The sequence below is a fragment of the Tubulanus polymorphus genome, chromosome 2 (genome assembly GCF_964204645.1).
Source record: "Tubulanus polymorphus chromosome 2, tnTubPoly1.2, whole genome shotgun sequence".
In the NCBI taxonomy this organism is placed as follows: Eukaryota; Metazoa; Nemertea; class Palaeonemertea; order Tubulaniformes; family Tubulanidae; genus Tubulanus; species Tubulanus polymorphus.
Window position 1 is genome coordinate 23,035,338 of NC_134026.1, and position 24,197 is coordinate 23,059,534.

The 24,197-nt window shown below is 37.3% G+C and overlaps 5 protein-coding genes across 6 annotated transcripts; 2 read left to right on the top strand and 3 right to left on the bottom strand.

Moving 5' to 3' along the window:
• Nucleotides 1–122: 122 nt before the first annotated feature.
• LOC141900606 (annexin A4-like) lies at nucleotides 123–2,997 on the bottom strand. The gene is made up of 10 exons (XM_074787584.1): nucleotides 2,933–2,997; nucleotides 2,616–2,808; nucleotides 1,905–1,977; nucleotides 1,677–1,798; nucleotides 1,374–1,487; nucleotides 1,213–1,303; nucleotides 951–1,102; nucleotides 713–881; nucleotides 480–592; nucleotides 123–334 (listed from the first exon to the last, which is right to left on the bottom strand). Exons 2-10 carry the CDS (start codon nucleotides 2,622–2,624, stop codon nucleotides 188–190), a joined length of 990 nt encoding a protein of 329 aa, XP_074643685.1. The 5' UTR covers nucleotides 2,625–2,808; nucleotides 2,933–2,997; the 3' UTR covers nucleotides 123–187.
• A 92-nt stretch (nucleotides 2,998–3,089) lies between these two features.
• Nucleotides 3,090–6,372, top strand: LOC141900604 (equilibrative nucleobase transporter 1-like). Its single transcript, XM_074787581.1, has 8 exons — nucleotides 3,090–3,640; nucleotides 3,766–3,812; nucleotides 3,906–4,075; nucleotides 4,240–4,669; nucleotides 4,760–4,888; nucleotides 4,982–5,159; nucleotides 5,342–5,468; nucleotides 5,619–6,372. Exons 1-8 carry the CDS (start codon nucleotides 3,258–3,260, stop codon nucleotides 5,817–5,819), a joined length of 1,665 nt encoding a protein of 554 aa, XP_074643682.1. The 5' UTR covers nucleotides 3,090–3,257; the 3' UTR covers nucleotides 5,820–6,372.
• An 11-nt stretch (nucleotides 6,373–6,383) lies between these two features.
• Nucleotides 6,384–9,906, bottom strand: LOC141900603 (cytochrome P450 2B4-like). Its single transcript, XM_074787579.1, has 9 exons — nucleotides 9,658–9,906; nucleotides 9,034–9,433; nucleotides 8,722–8,947; nucleotides 8,465–8,591; nucleotides 8,217–8,373; nucleotides 7,785–7,921; nucleotides 7,555–7,651; nucleotides 7,250–7,459; nucleotides 6,384–7,104 (listed from the first exon to the last, which is right to left on the bottom strand). Exons 1-9 carry the CDS (start codon nucleotides 9,790–9,792, stop codon nucleotides 6,926–6,928), a joined length of 1,668 nt encoding a protein of 555 aa, XP_074643680.1. The 5' UTR covers nucleotides 9,793–9,906; the 3' UTR covers nucleotides 6,384–6,925.
• A 599-nt stretch (nucleotides 9,907–10,505) lies between these two features.
• Nucleotides 10,506–12,674, top strand: LOC141900605 (uncharacterized). 2 transcript variants are annotated; one of them, XM_074787582.1, is made up of 5 exons: nucleotides 10,506–10,661; nucleotides 10,866–11,312; nucleotides 11,420–11,523; nucleotides 11,685–11,921; nucleotides 12,145–12,674. In XM_074787582.1, exons 1-5 carry the CDS (start codon nucleotides 10,580–10,582, stop codon nucleotides 12,313–12,315), a joined length of 1,041 nt encoding a protein of 346 aa, XP_074643683.1. In that variant the 5' UTR covers nucleotides 10,506–10,579; the 3' UTR covers nucleotides 12,316–12,674. The 2 variants fall into 2 exon arrangements, with proteins under 2 accessions (XP_074643683.1, XP_074643684.1); XM_074787583.1 differs by having other exon boundaries at nucleotides 11,420–11,511; nucleotides 12,145–12,664.
• A 147-nt stretch (nucleotides 12,675–12,821) lies between these two features.
• On the bottom strand, nucleotides 12,822–22,036 carry LOC141900602 (TPR repeat-containing protein DDB_G0287407-like). Its single transcript, XM_074787578.1, has 22 exons — nucleotides 21,899–22,036; nucleotides 21,010–21,134; nucleotides 20,688–20,756; nucleotides 20,479–20,585; nucleotides 20,246–20,379; nucleotides 19,878–20,017; nucleotides 19,709–19,783; nucleotides 19,403–19,555; nucleotides 19,130–19,266; nucleotides 18,937–19,048; nucleotides 18,587–18,694; nucleotides 18,317–18,490; nucleotides 18,033–18,220; nucleotides 17,412–17,581; nucleotides 17,152–17,329; nucleotides 16,878–16,995; nucleotides 16,215–16,343; nucleotides 16,016–16,134; nucleotides 15,484–15,616; nucleotides 15,285–15,401; nucleotides 14,940–15,164; nucleotides 12,822–14,736 (listed from the first exon to the last, which is right to left on the bottom strand). The coding sequence occupies exons 2-22, from the start codon at nucleotides 21,103–21,105 to the stop codon at nucleotides 14,119–14,121; spliced, it is 3,300 nt and encodes a 1,099-aa protein (XP_074643679.1). The 5' UTR covers nucleotides 21,106–21,134; nucleotides 21,899–22,036; the 3' UTR covers nucleotides 12,822–14,118.
• Nucleotides 22,037–24,197: the final 2,161 nt, after the last annotated feature.

Consider the following 24,197-nt stretch of genomic DNA (forward strand, 5'->3'; position numbering starts at 1 on the left):
TTTTTCTGATTTTGGAGTGAGGATTTTGCCTTTTAAAAGAAACGCCGGTAAGACATTTTCCATTTTTAATCCGCAACTCTTGAATGGTAAGCTAATAATCTAACAAACAATCAATAGCCATCTGAATGCCATATTTATTCATACCTAAACCTTATGGATAAGAGAGAATCAACCAATTGGAAAAAATTCAGTAACCGTCAGCTTCAGCCGTTTTGGCATCCAGTAATCTTAACAGCAGTCGTCTATAATTACCGGAAGTGTCATCTCTGATATAGTTGAATAACGTATCGTTGTAGGTGCTGTCAAATAATGCTCTTATACTCTGTAGATCGATCTGTAGTAAAGTAGATATAGTATTTGATATCTCAATCTCTTTCCTCTATCCGAACCGAAAAATCTATCTATTCAAAATGTAGCATTTTGAGTAAATAAATTCATATGTCTTTTGATAATAGTATAATACTTATCAAAATGCTCACCTCACTTCTGGAGATCAATGTTCTAGTCAACGTTCTTTCATCAGTTCCCAAACCGTTCATTGACCTATGCAATACGCCGCTGAAGTATCTCGTTCGGCTGTCAACACATTGGGCTGAAAGTACAAAAACAGATTTAAAGGATTTCCAGCTGCTATACTTACGTACAACTTAAATATTGAAAATATGATAAAGTAGTAACAACATGCATATAGTGCATCACACAAAATACATACATATCGCCATGAGGCCATCTCTAAAGCCCCCAGATGCATTTTCATCAATCATATCCTCAATTGTCATGCTAAACGATTTGTGGTAATCCTCAAACACAACCTTCAGATGGGCCATACTTCTACGACAGAATACAGCGTGAAATGTTATGACATCTGGACCATCGCCATCCTACAAGTTATAAAATATGATCTTACTTCATAGTGTATTAATTGTCATTACTCCTCAGACGATACTTACATTATAAAGTCTCTTAAGATCCTCCTCAACTATGATCTGGTCAATAGGAGATTCCTCATCTTCACGATCTGCATTAGCCAGCGAAAACAGAAGACGACCAAGGTCACCACCAGTTTTGTCACTTACGTCATCCATAAGATCGGTGTTGAATTCTGTAATCACGTAATCATTTAATGAGAGCAGTTCACGATTAAACGGTTTTTACTTTGATGTAAATATTGAGCGAAATGATTGAAACTATATTTTATAATGTATCCATTACTCTTGTTGTAGAATTCGGTTATTTCGCTCATTTCCTCATTCGTTCTACTGGCGAAGATTTGAATCAAACACCTGTGGTCAGTACAACAGGCCTGCAATTGATATCACCTATGTGTAAATGGATCAGTAATTTTTGACGAAAAGATGCGAATATTTTCGTACCGTAAGTGCGTCTCGAATTTGATAGGCATCATATTCCCGTGGTTCGTAACACAGCCCTACTACAGCTTCCTTGTAATATCCACTTAATGCATTAACTATCTCATTCGGCAATCGCTTAGAATAAAATATCAAATAAAACCATATTGTAATCAAAATAGAGAATGTATATATAGATACACTATTATATCCATGCACGATTCTCACACATATCTCCAAAATAGGGGAAATTTTCAATGATTCCAAAAAATTCCAAATTGAGATGCAAGAATAATAATCATAACAAGTAAAGATATATCACAATACCCTTCCGTAGATGGTCTTGTACGCCCTTCGTATTTCTTTACGTAGCGCGCCATCGCTTTGAGTGAATACTTCAATGATTGAAGTATTTGGACACATGCAATCACTTAACGGTATTACGTTTCCTTTAAACGACAAAAGGAGGAATACATAATGCAAACAGCACCCTACAGGAAAAAGCTTTTATTAATGATTATCGGATAGAGTGAAAATTCTATCGACTGCACTTACGCCAAAATCCTGGTAGATTATCGTGTATTTTCGAACACGCGCTATTAACTATTTCATTATCCGCGTTCGTTGCCTACAATGACACATTTTTGTTGACTATAAAATGCCACATTTAATAGATCCGATGGTGAGGGATAAATAACGTTCCAAATGCAGCATACAACATGTTACAAACGCGTTAGGCCTATAAAACTATAATCTAGTCCCTGCACCCTGGGCATTTCAAATTACAAATTTCATTGCAATTCCAAATAAACCTTGATGTTCACCTGTAGCCTTTTCCGTAGTTATTGATTCAATTTGAGCCTGGAATTAAGTCTTACCAAGACTCGGTACAGGAATGCACGAGAAGACATTTTCAGGTAACCGATAGAACGAAAGAGTTTGGATTATTGTCCCAGATTTGAAATCTGAGATTCAACATAATATCACCTATTGTATATGATAAAAATAAAGGCAAGCCCATTAGAGAACAAACTATAGAACAGTAAGCTAACGGTTCGTGTGTAAAAAGAACAGCTCTGAAGAAAACTTAGGTTGCACCCTGTTATCCCTTATCCAGCACCCATATGCCATGATTATCAACTGAAAGCTGCTTATATTGATAATGGCCGTGGCATCTTGGTCGTTAATGCGAGGGCAACAAATTTGCCTGAGTCCCAAATCAACTTTTTATCTAATGATCGTTTGGTGAGGAATTCTTATACTTACCGACAACATGTTTGTATATCCACAAGGGAATTACCGATACGTATGCTCCAGGCGGCTGGTAGCGCCTGTGTTGTATGGGAAACTTGCGGATTGGGTTGAAATAAATTTATTCTGAATAATCCGGATACGAAATCGCGCATAATGTATACCGGATAGAACTATACGGGAGGTATCTGTTGCACCAGATCGAATGCTACGTATATGAAAAATATACAAATAAAAAATTAATACTAAAATAATGAATCAAATGAACTTCGTAATAATGTTCTTTGCATAATTGTAAAACAATTATGCAAAGAACGGTCTTGGATACCGACATAAATATTTATTTAGTTCATGAATTTTGATGTTAGAGGCACTCCATCGTGACTTTAACAAACATTACACCAGCAAATTACACGATATATAAGCCTTTATAAGCCTTTATATACGTACTGTAAGATCGTATGACCTAGCCGTGATAAGAGATTGATCTTTTACCCGGGCGTTCCTAACTTGCACTGTCGGTGCTCATCTAGACTTATTATATGTCATACGAATAGCGATATCATTTGCAAACATTATTCAGGCGTTTATTTTCGTGTAGGTCTACGTATATTCCGCTTTCTACTGGACGTGACATCAAGAAGCAACACTCCGATCATGGGGACGTGTCGAGCAGTCTGTGCAATCATATTCTGTACTCTGGAAACTATTCTAATCTCTGGAATGATTTTCGGCTGGGATTTTGTACTCCCGTTATTCCAAAAGGACTCCATATTTATCAATAAGAATTACTGCCCCAGTGGCACGAGCAAAGGAGTAGCTTATAATGCACCGGTGGCAGTCCCAAATAGTAATTCCACCTCTGCAACAAGTAACAGCGCGTATTTGCAGTTCTACGGAGTTGAATACTTCTGTCAGAGAGAAGCCGAGGAGTACGATTTAGTCTATATGTTGTCTCTTTTCATGCCGTATGTTCTAATTCTTGTAATCGGGGTTCTCTATGATTACCTGGGCACACGAATCATTCGCATCGTAGCAATGTGAGTATACGTTCAGTTCTGACATTGATACTTGCTGGACTCCATGGTAGGCCCTACATATCAAGCAGGGTTCATATTTACATGCTGAAATAGTCACTATTTGAACTGTTTCTGATTTGTTTCAGTATTTTGTTTATTGCTGGTTGTATGCTTATATCATATACGACGTCAGGTATGTTCATACTTAATCGAATCTTGCCATGATATAGCAGAATATTTTTAACTTCAACTAATCTAAGACAATATCTTCTGTCGAATTATTCAGACACGGATGTACTGTTGTTTATTGGAATGCCCTTTATTTCGGCTGGCGGAGGGTTGATACTGTTGACGAACCTCCAAATATGTAATTGGTTTTTCCCCCAGAGGAGCATGGTAATAAGCTGGTTTATCGGCTGCTTTTGCTCCAGTTGTGGAATGTTCTTACTGATAAACGTAAGCTTTCAATGTTCAGTACTCAATATTCAACTCGTTACAAATCGGCTCTCGATTTTCAGCTTCGAATAACAACTTGTAATTCAGATAATACGCGTATGTAATGTATAGCTTAGATTGTCAGGTTACGACGAGAAAAGTCATTAAACTATTTATTCTTTTAGACGCTAGAATGTTCATTCACTGAAATCACTACCCGATATCTGTTTTGGGGACTAGCTGTATTGGCAATAATTCCTATCATTACAACGCTTGCCATCTTGCCATTGCACCATATCACAGAGGGTCAAGGCAGTCTAGAACAATTCGGCAGTTCTGACACGCACATCAGAATGAATTCGAAAAAAATCTATCGACAATCGCGATTAGAAGGGCTGACTATGGACCCGGATGATTCAGGGGATCTGGACGAAAGGCGTTCCTCTGCAGCTGTCAGCATCGTCATTGATAAAGATACGTATTGTAAGGTATCATGCAACGCTACCTATATTATACATGTATTTTGGTTTGCCGTTATGCAGTTACAGTACTGGTGGATGTATAGCAGAAGTCGCGAAGAGATATACGGTATTGACGAAAAAAAAAATCCTACAGGTAAAGGGCGAGGTTTTCTCTTTCACAAACCAATTACAAGGAGTATATTCAAACATGAATCTAACCAGTATTTTCTTTTGAACTTAACAGCAGTCTTCTTGACTTATCGGTATGAGCTATTTCATTACGCTCCGATAGCAATGATACCTGTGCCGTTAATTTTTGTCGGTGTAATCATGGATGCAAGACGATACGCCATTGGAAAATCATATCCTGATAGTTAGTATTCCGATTCGTCCAAAAAGAACTGTGAAAAGGTTGTTACCATTTAAACCAAAATAGCTTAAACCTAAAACATCCACTCTATTAAAGGTGAAACGATTCACGTTAGAGCAGCTCTAATTCCCGTTATCCTGGTGACGATAATTGCAGTGACATTAGCATGTTTTGTGTTTGCTCCGTGGCCAGAAGTTAAGTACGCTTTGGACGCGCTGATCATACTTCACAAACCGCTAGTTTTAGCAACATCGGCTTGTTTCATCTTCCAAGTGTAAGTGTATTCACTAATCCAAATATTGCCTTCGCTAACTCCATTTATTATGAACTATCTATATTAAGATTTATCTATACCTGTAGAAATGTTTAGATCTTACCCGTAATTATTAACCAAACTGATTTTTTGTTCCGTTTCTCATAACACGTTATTTCGTATTCCGGTATAATGTTCCGTAGATTTCCGGAGGAGTTTTTTGGTCGCCTCGTCGGCGTTGCTATGATGGTTGGCGGAGTCTTCGGTGTCAATTATTACACGCTCGATATACTCCATGAAACTGTCGTATCAAAAGAAAGCATCCATTGGGTATGTATGCGGTATTTTAAGACTAATTATTTGATACCATTTGAATAACTCAATCAAACTTCGGGGCCGCGTTGCAGAACCATCATTGCGGTATTGCTCACCGCAGGACCTTATCCAAGGTAGACACATTGGCATGTATTTCCTTTTCAGATTAATGTCGGTATTGCTATTCTAGTAGGGTTTTCTATTGCTCATCCCATCCACTTGATCGCAAGAGGAAAACAACTTGAAAGGGAAACGGAACGCAGGACGATGAACGTAATATGGGCAACGGACAACGTCACCTACCAGACGATGGAGAGTATGAAGAATAACGGCTCGAAAAACAATTGGAAATCAACAGAACTATGAACTGCAAGCCTTATATCGGAAAACCACCAATTCCAGAAAAGCGCCGTGTAGCACATGGACTCCAACTCAAAATTCCCCGAAGAATCAAAATTCTATAGAGATGGCGAATGCAATTGTCATTTGGGAGATATTGAGGAATTTGAAATAGGCAAAAGCGGCATACATATGTATATACCTTTACATCTGCTGATGCTGTGTCAGGACGAACGTACCTTTTTACAAAACATATTTGTTCTGACTAGACTTTATGATAATATTGGAAAATCAGATCCGAAATTATGCCGATATTCTATCTATAGCATATTCAATCTTTGTACTTAAAACTACGTAACTGAACATAAACGAATTCATCATACATATGGATGAATCTATTACATTATGTACACACAATCATTATTCAAAAAAGATTTCACTCTACATCTTGTTCATTGTTAATTACTGCAGAACGACAGGTAAGATTGTTCGATATTTTTACAATATTCCAATGAAATGAAATGAATCCACGAGTTATAACGTTACTTAATGTGCATTATATAATAAAGATAAATAATGAAATGGATGAAGCTTTTGTAAATTTTTGACATTTAGGTAAACAATAGCCGCACTTGAAAACATTCATAAATGCACCATTTAAAACAACATGCAACAAAAAGTCAGGTAGATCTTTAGTAATTTCCGGATATATGTCGATGTGCTATCAACAAGTCACCCACGTATCCTAGTTATAATTCATATCAAGGACGAACTTTTTAACTGATATTCACGTTTGTTGTTTGTTTGAAGAACATCTGTCGAAATATCTCGAATCAATTATATTACTATTACGAAGCCTTGAGCGGTTACACGTCATAAAATGGAAAACAAAGGTACAGTACTTACATATATATTTGATTACCAATAATATGTTACAACATAACACTTTTATAGGAATTAACATGTTATCCTTACTGTAATTTGGACTTTGTTACAGTTATCACTATAGAATCACAGAAGCAAACCGTAACCGCTCATAAAGTACGTGATTGAGGAAACATCATCATGAGCCAGTGTCCTGAGATACCTGAATGGTTTGAATTTAGGCGAATTAACATCATGCAAAGATTTATTCAACGTTGAATTGCTCGCATCAAATAGTCCTGAGGACCTAAACTGAGTCGTTGAATCCCCTTTAATGGTGGAAGTTCTATGTGATCCGGTACATCCAATTTGAAACACTGTAACAAACTCGTAAACATAAGGAAAAGTTCACGTTTTGCCAACTGATCACCGAGACAATACCTTGGCCCTGAAATCGAAAGCAAATCTTATTCATCAATCATTGATAATGATGAATTTTTTGTCGATACCAAACAGATGTCAGATATTCTTATTGTTAAGGTATATATACTAAAAAAAGCAAAGAGCATGAAAGGGTGGATGGTTAAGCTCACCCATTGAAAATGGAAGAAAACCCTTGTTTGATTTGACGAAATTTCCCTGCTCGTTGAGCCATCGCTCGGGTTTGAACGCATGCGCATCGGGCCACAGTTTTTCATCCATGTGGATACCGTAAAAGTTGAAGAAAACCATCGTGTCTTTTGGAATGTAGAAACCGTGAAATATGACATCTTCGTTGGCTGCATGTGGTGCTCCGAGTGGGGCTGGAGGCAAGATCATAATATAGAATCAATTTCGAGTCGTGTATATAACTTTATTACATTATAATCTGACGGAAGGTTTTACGAATAGTATATACCTATGTTGCAGTGTCGGAGTAGTTCGTGTATTGTTGCCTGCATATAAGGCATTCCATCTCTATGCGTAATTTTCGGTGGGCGATCTTGTCCAATAACCTGTGCATATCAAAGTGAAAAGTCGTTTAAGAAAAAAGTCTGGCCGAGGAAATTCTACAATTCGGCAAGTTATATTTCAAGTTTCGCTTAGGTTCTGCGTACAATGTAGGTATCGGGAACATAAAATACCTACCTGGTCAATTTCGACCTGACACCTGGCCTGGGTGTCGGGATAATGCAGCATATATAAACAGAACCATCGTAGGGCAACTTGAGTGCTTTCTATTCCCGCCATGAACAAACTATGTATCATAGTTTTTAAGGTTTCATCTGTATTTCAAAAACAAGTAGAAAGGGAGAAATAAAGAATAGAGTGTTATGAGTGTTTCTATTTTTCAATAACATATGACGTGTGTACTACATATGTGTGGGTAGATAATTACCTACCTCCGTAAAAACCCGAATACTCGTGTACTTTAGTGAGTTATAAACACGTATTATGTAAATGTCAATGAAACCAGTTTTGAGAGTGGCTCTTAGGGCATGGATTCGAATCGGTAGAATTAACCGTTTTTATTTTGATTTCGTCAGAGTAGTTATTTGTTATATGAAACGTTACGCATACCCGAAAATACTTGATTATCTGCGTCTGTCTTCTGACGTAGGAGAAACACATCGATGAAATCACGAACTTTACATGCGTCGAATGTTGCCTTGTGATCTTCTATGAATTGGGTGATTATATCATCCGTATCTTGAAGAACTTTCATCAAAATATTTGTCTAGAATTAATAATGAATTGTTTTTATGTCATTTCGTTTCGTTGATAATGGCCATTTATAGGTGTCTTATTCTTTTGTCGAGTAAACAAACCTTTGAAAATGGGTTCACAAAACCCAGGACAGGTATGTAATTCTCGAACAGGTCTACGTGTAGAAAATTTAGGAACTTGAAAACTAACGAGATAAGCTGATTGAACTGTTTATCTTCATAATCAAATCTGAAACGAATTGCAAATCGAAGGCATTGAGATGAAATGAATTTTTTTCGAATCAAGAATACCCTTGATTAGGGCATCTGAGTCGTATTCGTGAGAGTCATAGGGACTTTTTGTTTTTTGTTTCGCTCACCTTTTCCCTAGCGTTATGGAACAAATAACATTCGCCAACGATTTCAAAGCGAGATCATTGATCATGAAAGGTTGACCAGCCTTCTTTTCAATTTCATTTTTTAGAGCACTCATTTCGACGTTCATCCGTTCGTTGAAGAAGGCGGAACCGTAACTGAGGTTTCGAAGCGCAGATTTTGTTGCTCTCTTTACTGTTTCTAATTCTTTGCCTCGTAACATGCCCAAGCCTAAAAATGTCAATGACGTGACGATGATTTCTAATAATATCAATCGGTTTGAAGTGAAAGAATCATTTAGAATGGCAAATACGAACCTTTTCGTTTGAACAATTTTCCCCATATGCGCATTGCTGATTTGGGCCTGGTGCTGAACATGTGGCCATGGTCTACTAGGGCATCTTTGACAGCGGCGTTACCGTTTATAAACACAGCCAGTTTGTTTCCGAAATATAGCGAGAATATGTTGCCATGAACTCGACGGATGTCTTCAATGACGAGATACATTTCCACGGGCCGCCGGGCTATCGTAGCGAGGTTACCGATGATTGGCCAGGAGAATGGTCCTGGTGGGTACTGATACCGGCTGCGATCCTGACTGATGTAGGCTAGATAGAATGCTAATCCAACCAATGCACACAAACAAACTATTCGAAATATCATTTGTAGGTAAAGTGAATTGACTGCAATGATTAAATCTTCGTCGAACATCTCGACCTAAAAAAATGTAAATAATTCATTTAGGCAAATATTAGACATATCGAATGATATTTACCAATATATTCAAATGCTCATATTTCATGATATGCTATCCGTTCGATCAAATCAAAACAAAATATTTTTCTGTGAAGTGTATTCCAAAGTATTTGAATGATCGAAAAAATCGATATTCATGACTCGAAAACAATTTGAAAAGGGACAACTACATTCAAACATCTTACCTCGTTTCCAGCTTGCGTGGTTCGATTACAGAGTGCATGTTGCTCGCCTTGCCCACGATATATATGCACGCTTGCAGGTGTTAATTGAAACGATTGGATAATAAGTGGCGTTTTCAAAACAGCCGAACGAATCATTTCATCTTTTCATGTTATGAATTTGGTTTCACAAGAGCCACTTTGGGGCGTCCGGATTCTAATACGTCCTCTCGTTCATACTGACAACTTGAAATTACCAAAACTGGACCAGGGTCGAAATACAATCGAAAATTCATAGAAAGTCATAATCTTTCCTTATGGTAAGAAATTGTCTCGATTCTTTCAATTTTGGCATGGTGTTGGATCGTACTAGGGAACAAGGAATCTATCCTTGGAATGGTAACCATTATGGTTTACTCGATTCATCGATTCAAAGGCCTGAACCCTGTCTGTTTGGCCGCGGTGTAATCGCGTAAACAGCACAGCCATATCCTAGCTATCGCTATAGACTGATGTAAATCGTTGTCCACGCTGCGTCATTCAAGCCTTTGAGTAATTACTCCAAGTTCAAACAATGTCGATACTCTAGAGCAGTGTAAAAATGGCAATAGAAACAAGTTGTTGCATGTTATGCGTTGTTTTCTTCGTATGCCCCATTCCTCGGCACATTTGTGACCTTTCCCAATATTTCAATCCGTAACGAAGGATATGCCAAATTCATGAAGGTCTGTTGATCTGTTGATAAGGCCCTGAATAAAATGGTTTCACTGAAAAATATTATCTCGGATCCTTGTCCATTATCAGCTGTTTCGAAAAGGAAGTTATATCTACATGGGATGCGGGTATACAAAATCAGTTTAAATCGAATTCCATCGAGCTTCTAACAAGCAGGCAGTACGCTGAATAATGGGTACATACCTTACTGGTGTTATCACATGACTGAGCGATGGACTGCGCGATGCATTTTAACGGTCTTTTAGTTTTCATCGCCTACCTTTCGATTCTTAAAATGACCACAGTATCAACAGGTAGGTAATTTTTGTAATGATAAATTCATTCAATAAGAACTAAGGCATTCATATGAATCCAGTTTTTAAATAATCTGCGTGAGTTCGATCTGCTTGACGTATTTCTATAAGAGATCTTTCTTTCCCCGTATGATTCAAGTTTTTCCATCCAAATTAACGGACAAAGAAATGACAAATAGTAAAAAAATTAGAACGTTTTCACAGGCAACTTAACGACAACCAAAGAACCTGTGGTTGAAACTCATCAGAATAATACAACAACGGATGAAAACTTATCTTCGAATGAAATAGCGAATGTGACTAGTCTAAAACCCCATAAAGCCACTCAGTCTCCTAGCTCTACCATATCGACAAGGTCATCTATCGCACAATCAACGTCCGCTAAAATCAGCAGATCTTCAACCGTGAGCACATCTTCTAGGCCACGTTCTACGCACTTTTCCGTGACATCAATTTCGTCGTCCATAACTACTCATAGTAATATACCCACGTCGTTAAAATCTACAACAGTTAGTCCTTCAAACAGTACAGTTCCAATGGTAGACACGGGTGTGCACATTTTTACGGTTCTCGCTTATGGATGCAGTATTGGACTAGGCGCGGTGTTGTTAATAAGTGTATTGGTCTTAGCATGCTTTGCTCGAAAAAAGAGTAAGTATCCTCTATGTAATTGCAATATTCTAGATGTCTTATAAATCATGATTAGAAAATCAGAAAAATCTTGAAAAAGGATATAATGACTTATATATACATTATAGACAAATCCCAGGGAAACCGAACTATAGGGAATACAGATATTGCAGGAGTTAGGCGAAGAAATCCTATTCTCGACCTAGACAGAATAGCCAAAGTATGTATATCGGTGAGTCACTGATACAAAAGCTGTCAGGATTGTGAAACATATTTACCGACGCAAACCCGGAAAAGCAATCACAATTTGCTTATGCTTCATAAGTAAAAATAGTTTCAGATTTCTGTGTAGGGCCTATCATTTGATCGTCCTGTAAATCTTGTTTATTCCAGCAAAGGTCGGCAGTCATAAACGAGTCAACTTCGTCAACGTCGATGGCCTGCATCCCGCCGAGCCCGCAGCCATGGGACTACGATTCGCCGGTGCGTGCTCTAGTCAGCTCATCTGATAGGTCGTCGAGCCTGCCTCGGCGGAATCATCACAATTCCTCGCACTCTAGTACAAATACTAACCGCTACGTTAACCCGATCTATCAACTCGACTGCTCGGACGAAGAAGATAATGCCGTGGTAGGTTTTTTATATTCTATAGAAGAAACTTTTCCAGAATGGTACATTCAAATATACGTACAGAATCGATATAGACTTTACATAGACGAAAGAGAAAATGTTACTTTGTCATTTAATTCAGAATCATTTTGTCGTTTGATGCCGAATCGAATCAATTATGATTCGACCAACTGTTCAATATTTCTTTCGCGACATTTATCCCACACATTTATTCAATTTCCAGTGTGTCGCACATGATGGAACTATCTACCTTAGACTCGGTTCGTTAACGTCTGAACCGAAAATAGTGTTAGGCGATAGCAGCGGAGATTATGCCGAAATAGACTTTACAAGACCGGGACCAAGCCTGCCGTTGACTGAACCCTGGCATATTGGCAGTATTAAAGAGAGTTAAGGAAACAAATGAAAAATAACGAAACATAATCGTTTATTTGATACATAGTTAAATCGGACTAACATAGTCAATACGAGCAAAATAATATCCAGCTTTAGACATGGAACTCGAAAAGCAACGTTTCTCAAAGCAGTGCCGGTCTATCCCTCGGTGATAACGCGATTTACTGCACTTTACTTTTGACTCCGCATGAATCGCGGAAAACCAGAGTAATTCCAGAAAAGAGCGTTACCACTTCACGGGGATTAACTGTCCAGTTATTGTGCGATCGGTCTCTTTGTAAGTAGTAAACAAAAATCTGCTAATTTCAACAACTTACGTATTGTAACGAAAAAAAATGTTACATTACCAATTGATTTTACTATTCCCAGAATTGGTGAATCTAAATTCTTAATACAAGTTTCTTGTTTCAGAACAAAACCTTTGATTTGCATTTATCGTTTTTTAATGAGATATAAACTGTGCAAAAAAGGAAAAAAACTTAATTTGATTTACAGTAGTACAATATAATCCTTAAAAGATTCATGATTTGTGGCTGCTACCTCAACTTCAAGATATGCCATACGGGCTACAAACTTCACACCAGATAAGTGTTGGTGTTGAGTAGTAAAAAAGTATTCAGCTTTTTTACGCGTGCATAAATACATCTATATAATAAATGAAATTTACATAGCGCAAGAATCCTATTCAATACAGTTCAAATGCGCTCATTCACTGCTTTTCAGGTATTATCATACACACTCTTTCGTATTTGTCACAGAATATCACCTTACATTATGCAATTTGGGAGATCTTGATCTTCAGTATTTAGCTTAGAAACCTAATCCCAAAACTGAAACTACCGGTAACAATATTAGAGCGTATGTTCAGCAATAGAAAACAATTCAATATTCTCCCTTCTGCAAAACAAAAAATTCCACATTTGAGTGCTGAAATTCTAATTCTAATTCCTACATAGTAATTATGAGTGTATTGTAGAAAGGAACATTAGCAGCTTTTTGTAGAAAACAATTGAGAGGAATCTTTGATCACCAGTTGCAATAAAAAAGTATCAAGCAGTAACCGATTTCTATGTCCATGGAAATTTTTAAGCACATAAATATCTACATATACATATAGCATGATGTAAAAAGCAGATTTTCCTGGGGTTTTCAATGGATTAGAATCCGTCAACTTGTTAAAAACTAAAACTACACATTGAAAACAAATACTATTTTTTCAACATACTTCAAACGAAATATTGAGTAGATTTTTAGGAACAACAATCATAAAAATTCACACATGGATTAATCATTAATCGATATCGATAGCAAGAACGCCGCTCCTTGCTTTTTAGATCAGATTAGTTCAACAGAAAACCAGGGTAGACATAGATAATATGGCAACAAGGGAACTTTGTTGGAACCCTGAACCTCATTCTAAATTTGACTCATTTGGAAATGACTCGAGTCTTATCTGTAAGAACGGTGAACAATTTTATTCTGTATTTAAATAAATGGGAGCTTGGTTATCAATCTAACATATGTCATACTTTTCTAAGCCTCCACGTAAGTCAGTTTAATCAAATTTAGTAGTAAACACTTCCATGATAGAAAGCTGCTTTAATGGCATAGTTTGAAGTACCCCTGATTAAATACCTATGATTATTCACCAGTTAGGCTTTGCCACCGAACAAAATAAAAGCAAATCCTCTTGCAATTTTTCAATGACACACTAGGACTTCAACGCAGCCATATTTCCATATTTTTTGGAGGAGACTTTAGAAATTTAACTTAAGCTATAACCTTACAATAGAAATGATAGTTACGATATAGAATTGTCATTGTTTTGATTGTCCAGTTGAGGTTGACCGGGACTATTAGGAGTGTTGGGACTATTATCACTACTAGTACCCGTATAAACAGTCGGCTCCTCAATACCGTCCTCGTCAGACGGGAATTCACCGAGCGGTCCGTCCGCATCTAAATCTCCGTAATAAAGTTCATCCATATAATCAATATCGGCATCGTCATCTTCATCATCATTCCCTTCATCGTCGCTGTTACTCCACCAGTAATCTTCATCTTCATCCTCCTCGATTTCTTGCATCCCGTCGAGTATGATCACGGGATTATTCTCGGCGGATGTATCTGGTATGTTTGAATAGTAATTGTCAGCGGGTGGCTCAGACGACTCCCCGAGTTGCTGCGCTATCCGGCGATATCGCTCCTCTTTCAGAACGCCTTTCGCGCGTAGAGTCTTCGGATGCGAAGGGCCCAACACGATTTCGCTAACTTGCGCCCATTTTTTGAAATATTCATATGCTTTTCGAAAGTTTTTGTTGTCCTCGTACACGATACCAATATTTATATATAAACGTGACACTAGAATGTGATTTTCACCGTATAGCTGCATACAGATATCCATTGCTTCATTATAATACTGAAATATGAAAAAAATAAGGTACAGAATACAGTATTGCTCTATCGATCTTCTTAAAAAGCTCACATCCTGGTACAGAAATTACAATTGCTAAATAAAATTGCTTAATCAAATTGCTAAATAATGATTGATTTATCACAGCGTATCATAGCTTCATAATCTCAGAAACCCATTCAAAAAAAAACAATGTTTAAGTATATGACCTCTAATTGTTCCTTGCTTCCTCGGGTTGCCAAAACACCCTTCGTCATCAATGCCTCGGCATAATGGCCTTCGTCGTTCAATTCCTTGAATATATGCAAAGCTGTTTTGATGTGTTCATTGCCTTCTTTGAGAGCATCAGCACCTGTCAAAGTTTCATCTGCACCACACGCCTCCCAACTTTCTAAACTGAATGCTAACTTCATCAAGCTCATTCCGAGTTTGAACTAAAACATAAATGAACAAAAGTATTCAATCAATGCCGAATCAATTTTCGAGACATATTTGATTTCTCTCGATCAAAACCAATTTATTCAAATTGCACACATTGAATATATATTTGTTACCTTGTGGTAGTCACCAGATAGAGTCTTCCTAATCGCAATGGACTGTCGATTGAATGATATAGTCTTCTTCAGGTCGGGTAGCTGAGTCGGTGATACAAAATCATTCAATTTCAATTTCTGTAAGAAAATAATTACTGTCAGTAAAATGGCTAATCGCTGCCAGTAGCTTGACAAATAAGAAAATTAGCAGCATACATACTTCATCATAGATTTCTGCCATAAGACTGAACAATTCAACCATACGTTCTGAACGACGGCCTAATTCTTGCTCTTCCAGTTTGAGGGCATCACGTGCCAACTCAAGGGAATGACTGTATTTACCAGCTTGCAAACTGAAATAAGAAAGTAAACTAATATCCAAGAGAAATAACATGGTTTATTCATTAAGTTTTCTTCGCTGATTTCATTGCTGAGTTCTTAACATTGTTCATCATCTGCTGAATGATCGGATAAAACTGACGGACTGACAGATCAGATAAAACTCATCATAAAACCTGAAACCAAGTGTATTACATGAAAATATCAAAACACAAAAATATAATCACATTAGATCAACTGTAGAGAGATTAAATAGTTATATATAATTCTATCTTCAATTTCGTTAATATCAAAGTGATTTAATATTAACACATCCCATGTGTTTGTCTGATTAGCTCTTTATCTGAGACACCTCCCCTACGTATAACACCTACCTACAACATCGCAACACTTTTGAGTCAGAAATTACTTACTAAATTCTTGCAACATGCTGATATCTCAAAGCAACAATAGATAAATCTTGACTAGGGGAGGTCTCCAGCTGTTTTAATGCATCGGTGTAATTAGTGACAAGATCCTCGGATTCACCAACCTTCAATAGAAAGAGCACAGACCAATAATCTCCATTTGATTTTTTCAAGAAGATACAATCATAAAATACACGATTCTTACCTCTCTCCAATATAACAGTAGTTGAGCACTAAACTCTTCATTGTAGAGTTTGTCAAACACACTCCAATCTGTTAGACAGCGAGCCAAACGACCGGTGTCACCTAATTTTTTCAACTGATGTGGATATTCCTATAGAAAACAGATGATCTATTGGTTTTGATGCGATTGGGAGAAAATCAAATTAATCGATTAAAAATATTCTTTAAATGTCAACAGTGTCGAAACAATGAGCAATTACTGTAGATATATTCATCTCATCAATCCGGGCAATAAGCTAGGTTCGTGGTTTCTTTCAGAGGAGGGGACCGCAAAGTAAGACGCATCAGTTCAACATTTATAAACTTCATTCATCATACTGAATTCCATTTTCGAATTTATAGTCTGGCTCCCAGATCCGAATTTTCAGTAAAATACTGAATATTATGAGGATTGTATGAAATTTTCAAGGTTTGATAGTAACATATATGGCTCCAATTTCAGAATTTGGATTCTGTCTACGTACAGACCGAAAATTCTCACAATCAGCAGTATCATTCTGTGTGGGAGCCAGACTATTAACAGTGTTAACTGGCTTAATATTTAAGTTGTACACATTAAACCATGAGGCTTTACTGTGGTACACAAAGGTGATTAATTACGGTACACATTAACACATGAACTCACTTCAACTTTTCTGTCAATATTTTTAACATTCTCAAAGAAATCAGCCAACTTGCTATGCCACCAATAATGCGTATTGACCGATATGTCATCTTCATCACATGAGCCTTGTCTAAAATATCTGCATGAAGAGATATTTATTATTTTCAAGTTCATAAATGAAACAATACTTAAAAGCAAATATTACGAATTCAAATTCAAACTTATGCCTGAAAGTTGAGTAGAATGAACCAGAAGAGATTTAATTTTCTACACAAATGTTATTAAAATGGCTTACTTTGTGCGAACAGCTTTACTGACAGCGCGGTGATGAAAGTCAATGCGTCCATCACTGCCATCCCCGTATGGGCGCACGAATGGTTTTATACTTTGAAACACAGATACCCAACGTTTCTCAATGTGAGCTTCGTTCTGAGAAGACTGGGACTTTTCCTTTTCAGAGCATTCCAGCTCATCTGAAATTACAAACAACACACAAACATATTGCAACGTTCATACCACTATTTCTAGAATTCAGCACTCAATTAGTTTCTGTACCTTTTTCTTCGTATGGTGAAGGAGGCATCAAATTTCTATCAGCCGAGAGGATACTGACAAGTTCACATTCGAGAAGGCCTGCTGCAGACGCTTCCAGCAAACAAAGTGTTGCTTGGATTAAGTGTCCATCAGGCTCACTTTCAAATCGTGACAAAACCTCTTCCAACAAACTGCAATACATCATAGATAAATCATATTAAAACGTTGATGGCGCCAATTTTCATTTACGTGAATCATTTCTATCATGAAATATTAAAATAAGTAAGTAAAATTTAATATTTTCATTGTGAAAACTGTGTCATATTTTGATTAACTATTCAGTAGTCACTGTTCATTAGTAAATCCATTAGTTCACGCCAAGTGCAGCGCCTACGTATATCAAGAATTTCGAAGAAATTTATGATGTGATAATGAGCACGGGAAAGGATTAAGGAGCGACAATATGATTAACTTACAATGAGGATATATTAGTTAAACAAGGATGCATTCATCATCAACAAGAAATGCCAGACTAACTCATATAAACGAGAAGGTTATCACAGTACACTTTCTCAAAATCAGTTTGGGAAAGTTCAAAACCAGTTCTTTTAGCTACAATTACACATTCTTTGCGATACATACTTCAGAAGACCTTCGGGAAGACTTTCAATCTTTTCAGTCAGGTCTTGTGTATCTTCAACTAGTCGAAGTTCCTCGCAAGCAAATGAAAGCCAAAGTGGATTCTCCGATGATTGCTTGCGTAATAATGTAGTCAGTTGTGGTAAGGTCAATACACGGTGGTAACGACTTAACATTTCTGTTATTATTTCCTACAAAAAGCAACGAATTAAAACGAATGCATACTAGAATTCAATAATCAGTCATTGAATAATTTGATGCGATTAGAAAGGTAGTGCTAACTATACCTTTCGGGAATTAATATCGAGAGGTGATATCTGTAGTTCTTGTGGTTTTGTTTCTCGCGCCACAAGCATTTTATGGTGCAGCGAATCATGAATCATAGACAACACGCAGCGCATGTTCGGACCCAGCTTCCTTGGTAACCAGCTCAACTGAACCCCGTCTTTACCATCGGTGAACTACAAAATAATAAGTTGCAGTGATAATACCTGTAACATACTACAACTCCTTAATATGAAGAACACAGTTATGCATGTCTTATGTATTTTTGTTACCTGATTAACATCTTCTATGAATAGAACAGTAGGAGGTGAAGCTGGATTAGCCAAATAATGGCAGCACATCTGACAAGCACCTAACAAATCTTTCGGCATAGAAGATTCCTATTAACAGAAGTCAAAACAAAATATCTTATCTGATACTATTACCAAGACATTAGCAGGATCCATTAAGAAAACATGGCTGCCTGCAAAAAAATTATCATCATGAGAGTCATTAACAATTAACATATACTAAAATAAGTAAAGTAACATTGATGATGTTAGAGGGAGATATGAAAGAGGCAGCCATGTTTTCTGGAAGACTTTTTCTATGATTATGAAGCATTATGCTATTGAATACGTACGGTTACAATATCCATTTCGCGTAGAAAACGTTTCAGCATTCGTTCAAGGTCGGTCGATCCCGGAATGGCACCGACAAAATGATAAAATACACGCCATACTTGTGCACCGACCCTGTCAATATTTACGGCACACAATTTTAGACAATCCAATAGATATTATGACGACAATTCTAAAGCCATTCACATTACTGACCCTGGTAATCGACGATCTTTAGCTTTGTTCATAGTAGTATCAACGATCTTAGACATGATTGACGATTTCCCGGATCCTGCCCCTCCCAGAAGAAGCAATGGAACATCTTTTTCACCTTTCACGATATAATCTTCGATCTAGAAACGATAATTGAGTAGTCCGAGATTTATAGATCAGGGCACAAAGGCTTCCAAGAGACTAATGAGCACTCTGGTACATCATGAATACATCATGAAACATGATCAATTAAAACACAGTTCTAACGACACTCACCTGTGACAAAATATCATCGCGTCCCTTTATTAGAGCGCTTTTACTTCGCATGAAATTTTCATGAAGCTGACGAGCTAACTCGCATGGAGTTTGCACTGACTCGGTGACCGGGTTAGACTTAAAATTCATCTTAGAGCGGAAAAATTCCATTATCTTAAAAATTCAGAATACACCAAATCATACGAGGTTAGACTTAAAACTCATCTTAGAATGTAACAATTCAATAATCTTGAGAATTCAGAATATACAAAGTCAGAACACCACTGAAACTGTTGGAACAAACAATGATCTGAGTTCTACACTTACCTGCTCTCTGAAAGTGTCATCAACTCGAAATGTTTCAGCCTCTGTGACTTCATAACCAAATTTCTTCACTTTATCCTGATAAAGAAATATACCGGTACTTATGAAACAGAATTTGTATATTTTCAGGATATGCAAAATACTTATTTGAAAATGTCAATACAAATGGTACCTGAAACTTTTCTAAAGATGGCGTAACGACCTTTCCTTTTAATCGCTGTTTTAACGTTTGGTTGGTTATGTAATGACTCGTATCGCGATCCTCAGAAGTTAAATATTCAAGAAACTTATCCTCTCTAACAATGAACAACACTGAAAATTTGAATACGAAAATCAATCAAATCTGGACTTTGAGAAATAATTCTTCATGTTCCATATCCCCAAAATCTTCAGAAATATTACTTAAATATAAACCCTCCGAAGACAGACCTTTAAGAATTTTAACATGTATGCCTGGAGCAGTATCTTTTCATTGGTCACTAAATTACATTCCACTATTCCATGGATAACCTTGTTTAACCTATTTTTGTTATCACTTACCATTATCATTGTCTTCACGATATGCACCATACAACAAATCTAAATCAACATCAGACACATTCATACCCTCCTGGTAATGTTTTACTACGGATTCCTCATGATCTCCCCACAATGGTACGAGTTCCAAGGTGCAACTATCAATAAATACAATTTCAGGATTATCAGATGAATGATCCATCTGAATGAAATTAACAAATAGTACGTATGTTAGTTCAAATATCTTTCATTTTAACCTCGTAATATTAATGAAATATGGCATCAGATTGTGGAAGTATAGGTCTTGGATAACCTTTGATGTTTTAGCCATTAACGAAGGATCTTGGGTCTTTCCTCCATCACCCTGCGACAAAGAAAAACATGCGTTCAAAATGAATAAACAACGTAGACAATCAGCATTCAGCTATAACCCTTTTGAAAGACTCAAACACTATAAAATGCTTACCCATCTGATGTCATATTCCTGCAGCAACATACCCCGACTTTCTATCCATGCTCGTAATTCTGGCAAAATCTATTGGAAGCAAACACAATATTCTTCTATATCGGCAAACACAGTAAACGTATAGACTCAGTCGAACTCACTGACTAGGGACTGACCAGATTAAGTAGAATCCGAATTATGAATGATAGTTTACAATGGTTCTAAGTGGACCAAATATTTCATTCAAATTAAGTGAAAATCTGGATTGAATAACCCGAGTAAAACAGTTCTACAGTAGGTCTATAACAGTCCTACAATTCAGTCATAAAGCATAGAAGATTACCTGGTTGAATACGACTTGTCTTTCAGCATGGAAGTCACCACTGTATGACGTGACGAATACATGTACATGTGAAACATCGAGGCTAAATTTCGGCATGTTGAAATCATTCTATCAAGTTACATTCACTGAAATAACAATGACAAACGCATCATCAACTCAGTACTACTAAATAGGAAAACCAATTTAAACATAGCCTAAATAGGCTTAGGCCTACTAGGTAAGTGAATACATGCCTATCTGAGGATTTTTAACTGCACATAGCATAGACATTAATTAAGATAAACATGTGGGAGGTTTTGATGTAACTCCTCAATTTTCATCTCTTTCGTCCTTTTAACTTATTATAACTAATTATCTTTTTATGCGACCCTTTATTTAAAATTTGACTATTGACTATTGATATTAATACATTTCCTACTAAAACTGACATCAACAGATAACAGCTTAAATGTTGTTTGTGCTAATTAAGGAAAGAACTTTTAGGAAAGAATAGTAGGTGCCAGGTTTATGGTTAGGTATGTCTTGGAAAGGACAGAATAAACCCAATCTAAGATTCGACACTTAGTGCGCAATGCATAAGCCACATGCCTACACAATTGGATGTTCACCTAATGTAACTATGAAAGATGGTACCGGTACCTGAATGAAATATTATATTGAATCTTAAGCCCTTAAGGATCACTAGCTCTCGTGACAAGCTCCTGTGACTGATGTTTGTAGTAGTTGGGCTTTTTTTTTACTAATAATCAGGCCTCTCGCTAAGCCTAAAAGCCAAGGCTAATAATAAGTAGGCCTAGGCTAGGCCCCTCTAGGCCTTAGGCCTACTGTCAGACTTTTTGTCCCGAATATTCAATTCAATTCGATTGGATTTGCCATTAATCGTTCTTACATCGTTATATGGGGCGCTTCACCAGGCCATATTGTGGCCTAAGTTATAGTAGAATACGCAGAATAAAGGCAAAAACTCAATGTATTGCTGTATTTTCAGAGATTTACGATTTTGACAGATGATTTTCGTGAACAACGCCGTCTAGTGGCGGCAGCACTGTCCGGTGCTATTTCGCCTTTGCGGCCCCAGGCGCCTCCGGGTCGTCCCAAAGTTATGGATTTCAAGTTTCTTGGCGTAGGGAGGGGTTTTAAGGGTCAGATCCCCGCGAAGTGAATTTAGTGTGCAAACATGTCATTTTTTTCTTTGAAAACAAACACGTACGGCATTCAGTCACGCGCGCTGCCGCCGGGCCGGCAAGACCTTCCAACACTAACAGTGCGCAGCAGAACCGGGCGATGGACTCGGGTTAGGCCACCTCTGAACCCCTCTTTACTCTAGGCAATATACGAAGGACATTGAATTTGAAAACTATATAAATTGGCCTGATGGCGACTTAGTGACCAGTTTATTCCAGTTCAGGAGGGTCTTATCTCACCTGTAGATAAATTAGTGCCTGTGTGAAATCTCAAGAACGCCCGGGCTCCGCAGTCGCCCCATGACCTACCGTAACACTTTAGGCGACGAACTACATTTCGTTTTTTACTGTAATCAACTTACTTACCGAAGTCCGTAAAGAATAATTAAATTCAAATTCCTTTTGGAACCTTGATGTTTTAAAAAATCCAACTTTTAAACTGGCTAAATTTATAGATACCCGCTAGATGTATAGATCCCTCCGGTAACTAGTACGTAAATAGTATGTTGTAAATAACGTTTGTGTTAATGTTTTGAAGTACCGGTACTTTCATTTCGTCTTTTTGTAAATAATTGTAAATACTGTCTTTCCTACATATACCATGGAAGGTTAGAGTGTAATATTCGTATTCGTGAACTGTCGAGTTAGTTAACAAATTCACCGCTTATGATATACATAGGGGCAGAGCACCTTCGAGTCAAAGACAGATTGGACGATCTCGTCTCCGGCGTCTGCTGATTCTCCAGAATTCTGATTGACTGAGTGTGTGGCTCTTATATCTTTTTTTGACAAATTCCTTGACAAGTTCAATTATCTCATATCTGGTGATTACTGATACTGATTCAGAGTGGTCCTGATGCTGAATAGAGGACAGGGCTGTCCCGGTCTCGAATCTAGTAATCACTGACTACGGGTGTGCTGATGCTCAACAGAGGGTGAACAGGGGTGTCCAATTGCAAAAACTGATTCTGAGTGGTCCTGATACTGAATAGAGGATGAACAGGGGGCGTCCAGGGTATTGCTGAGAGTGATTCAGAGTGGTTGATGCGAACTAGTGATGCAAAATAGAGGCTGTACAGGGATGTCCCGGGTTCAAACCAAGTGAATACTGACACTGATTCATAGTGGTCGATGCTGAATAGAGGTTGTTCTGGGTTAGCACCGATTCAAAACAACGACCAAACAAATCTATTCATTTTTCTTGACCATACAACAGACATATTATAGAAATTGTTATCCAATGTACAATATGTGCACAAAGATGCTCTATTTTTTGTGCAATGAATTTTATGAATGATCTCTTAGTCTTCTTCATTATCCTCAGAACAATAAATATTCTCATGCGTGAATGGGTGGGCGCTATTTCAGTGCAAGCTTGATCTTTCATCAGTAGTTTAAAGCATTCTATCATATCATATCAGATATTTTTCTGTGTCTTTTTAATTTAGTTTTGGTTTATGGATATTTGTTTGTTTGTTTACAACTTACTGAGCTGATAGAATGCTTTAAAACTAAAAGCAGAATAGATCTCAAGTTTTTGGCTAGTCCGCATGACCCCCGCCCAAAAGAAATGAAATGTAAGTAAGGATTTATGATTCATGATTTATGGGCACAAAACATGAGATATCTAAGGTCACAGGTCTTTGTTTATCTTAAACCATCTTTTTATATTTTCTGAGGAGGGCCTCTTGACCGCCCCAAGCGTTTGACACTTCTGTTTCCATGAATGTGGCAGCTCTACTTCTTTCAAAAATTAACCCTAACAGAAAATCCTGGCTACACCCCTGCCATAACAACTGGTATGAAATATTCATCAAACGTACATAATGAGATGCACTTGTAGATTACTAAAGATACGACTCCCTAAAACCGTTATCTTACAGTCGTTGCTCTTGACGTTCATGATAACGTAAGACATTAATAATGTTAAAACACCTGTTTAGTCAGTGATGTATTCCATTTCGCGAAAGGCTCTACATGATAGACTATGATGTATTCTATGAA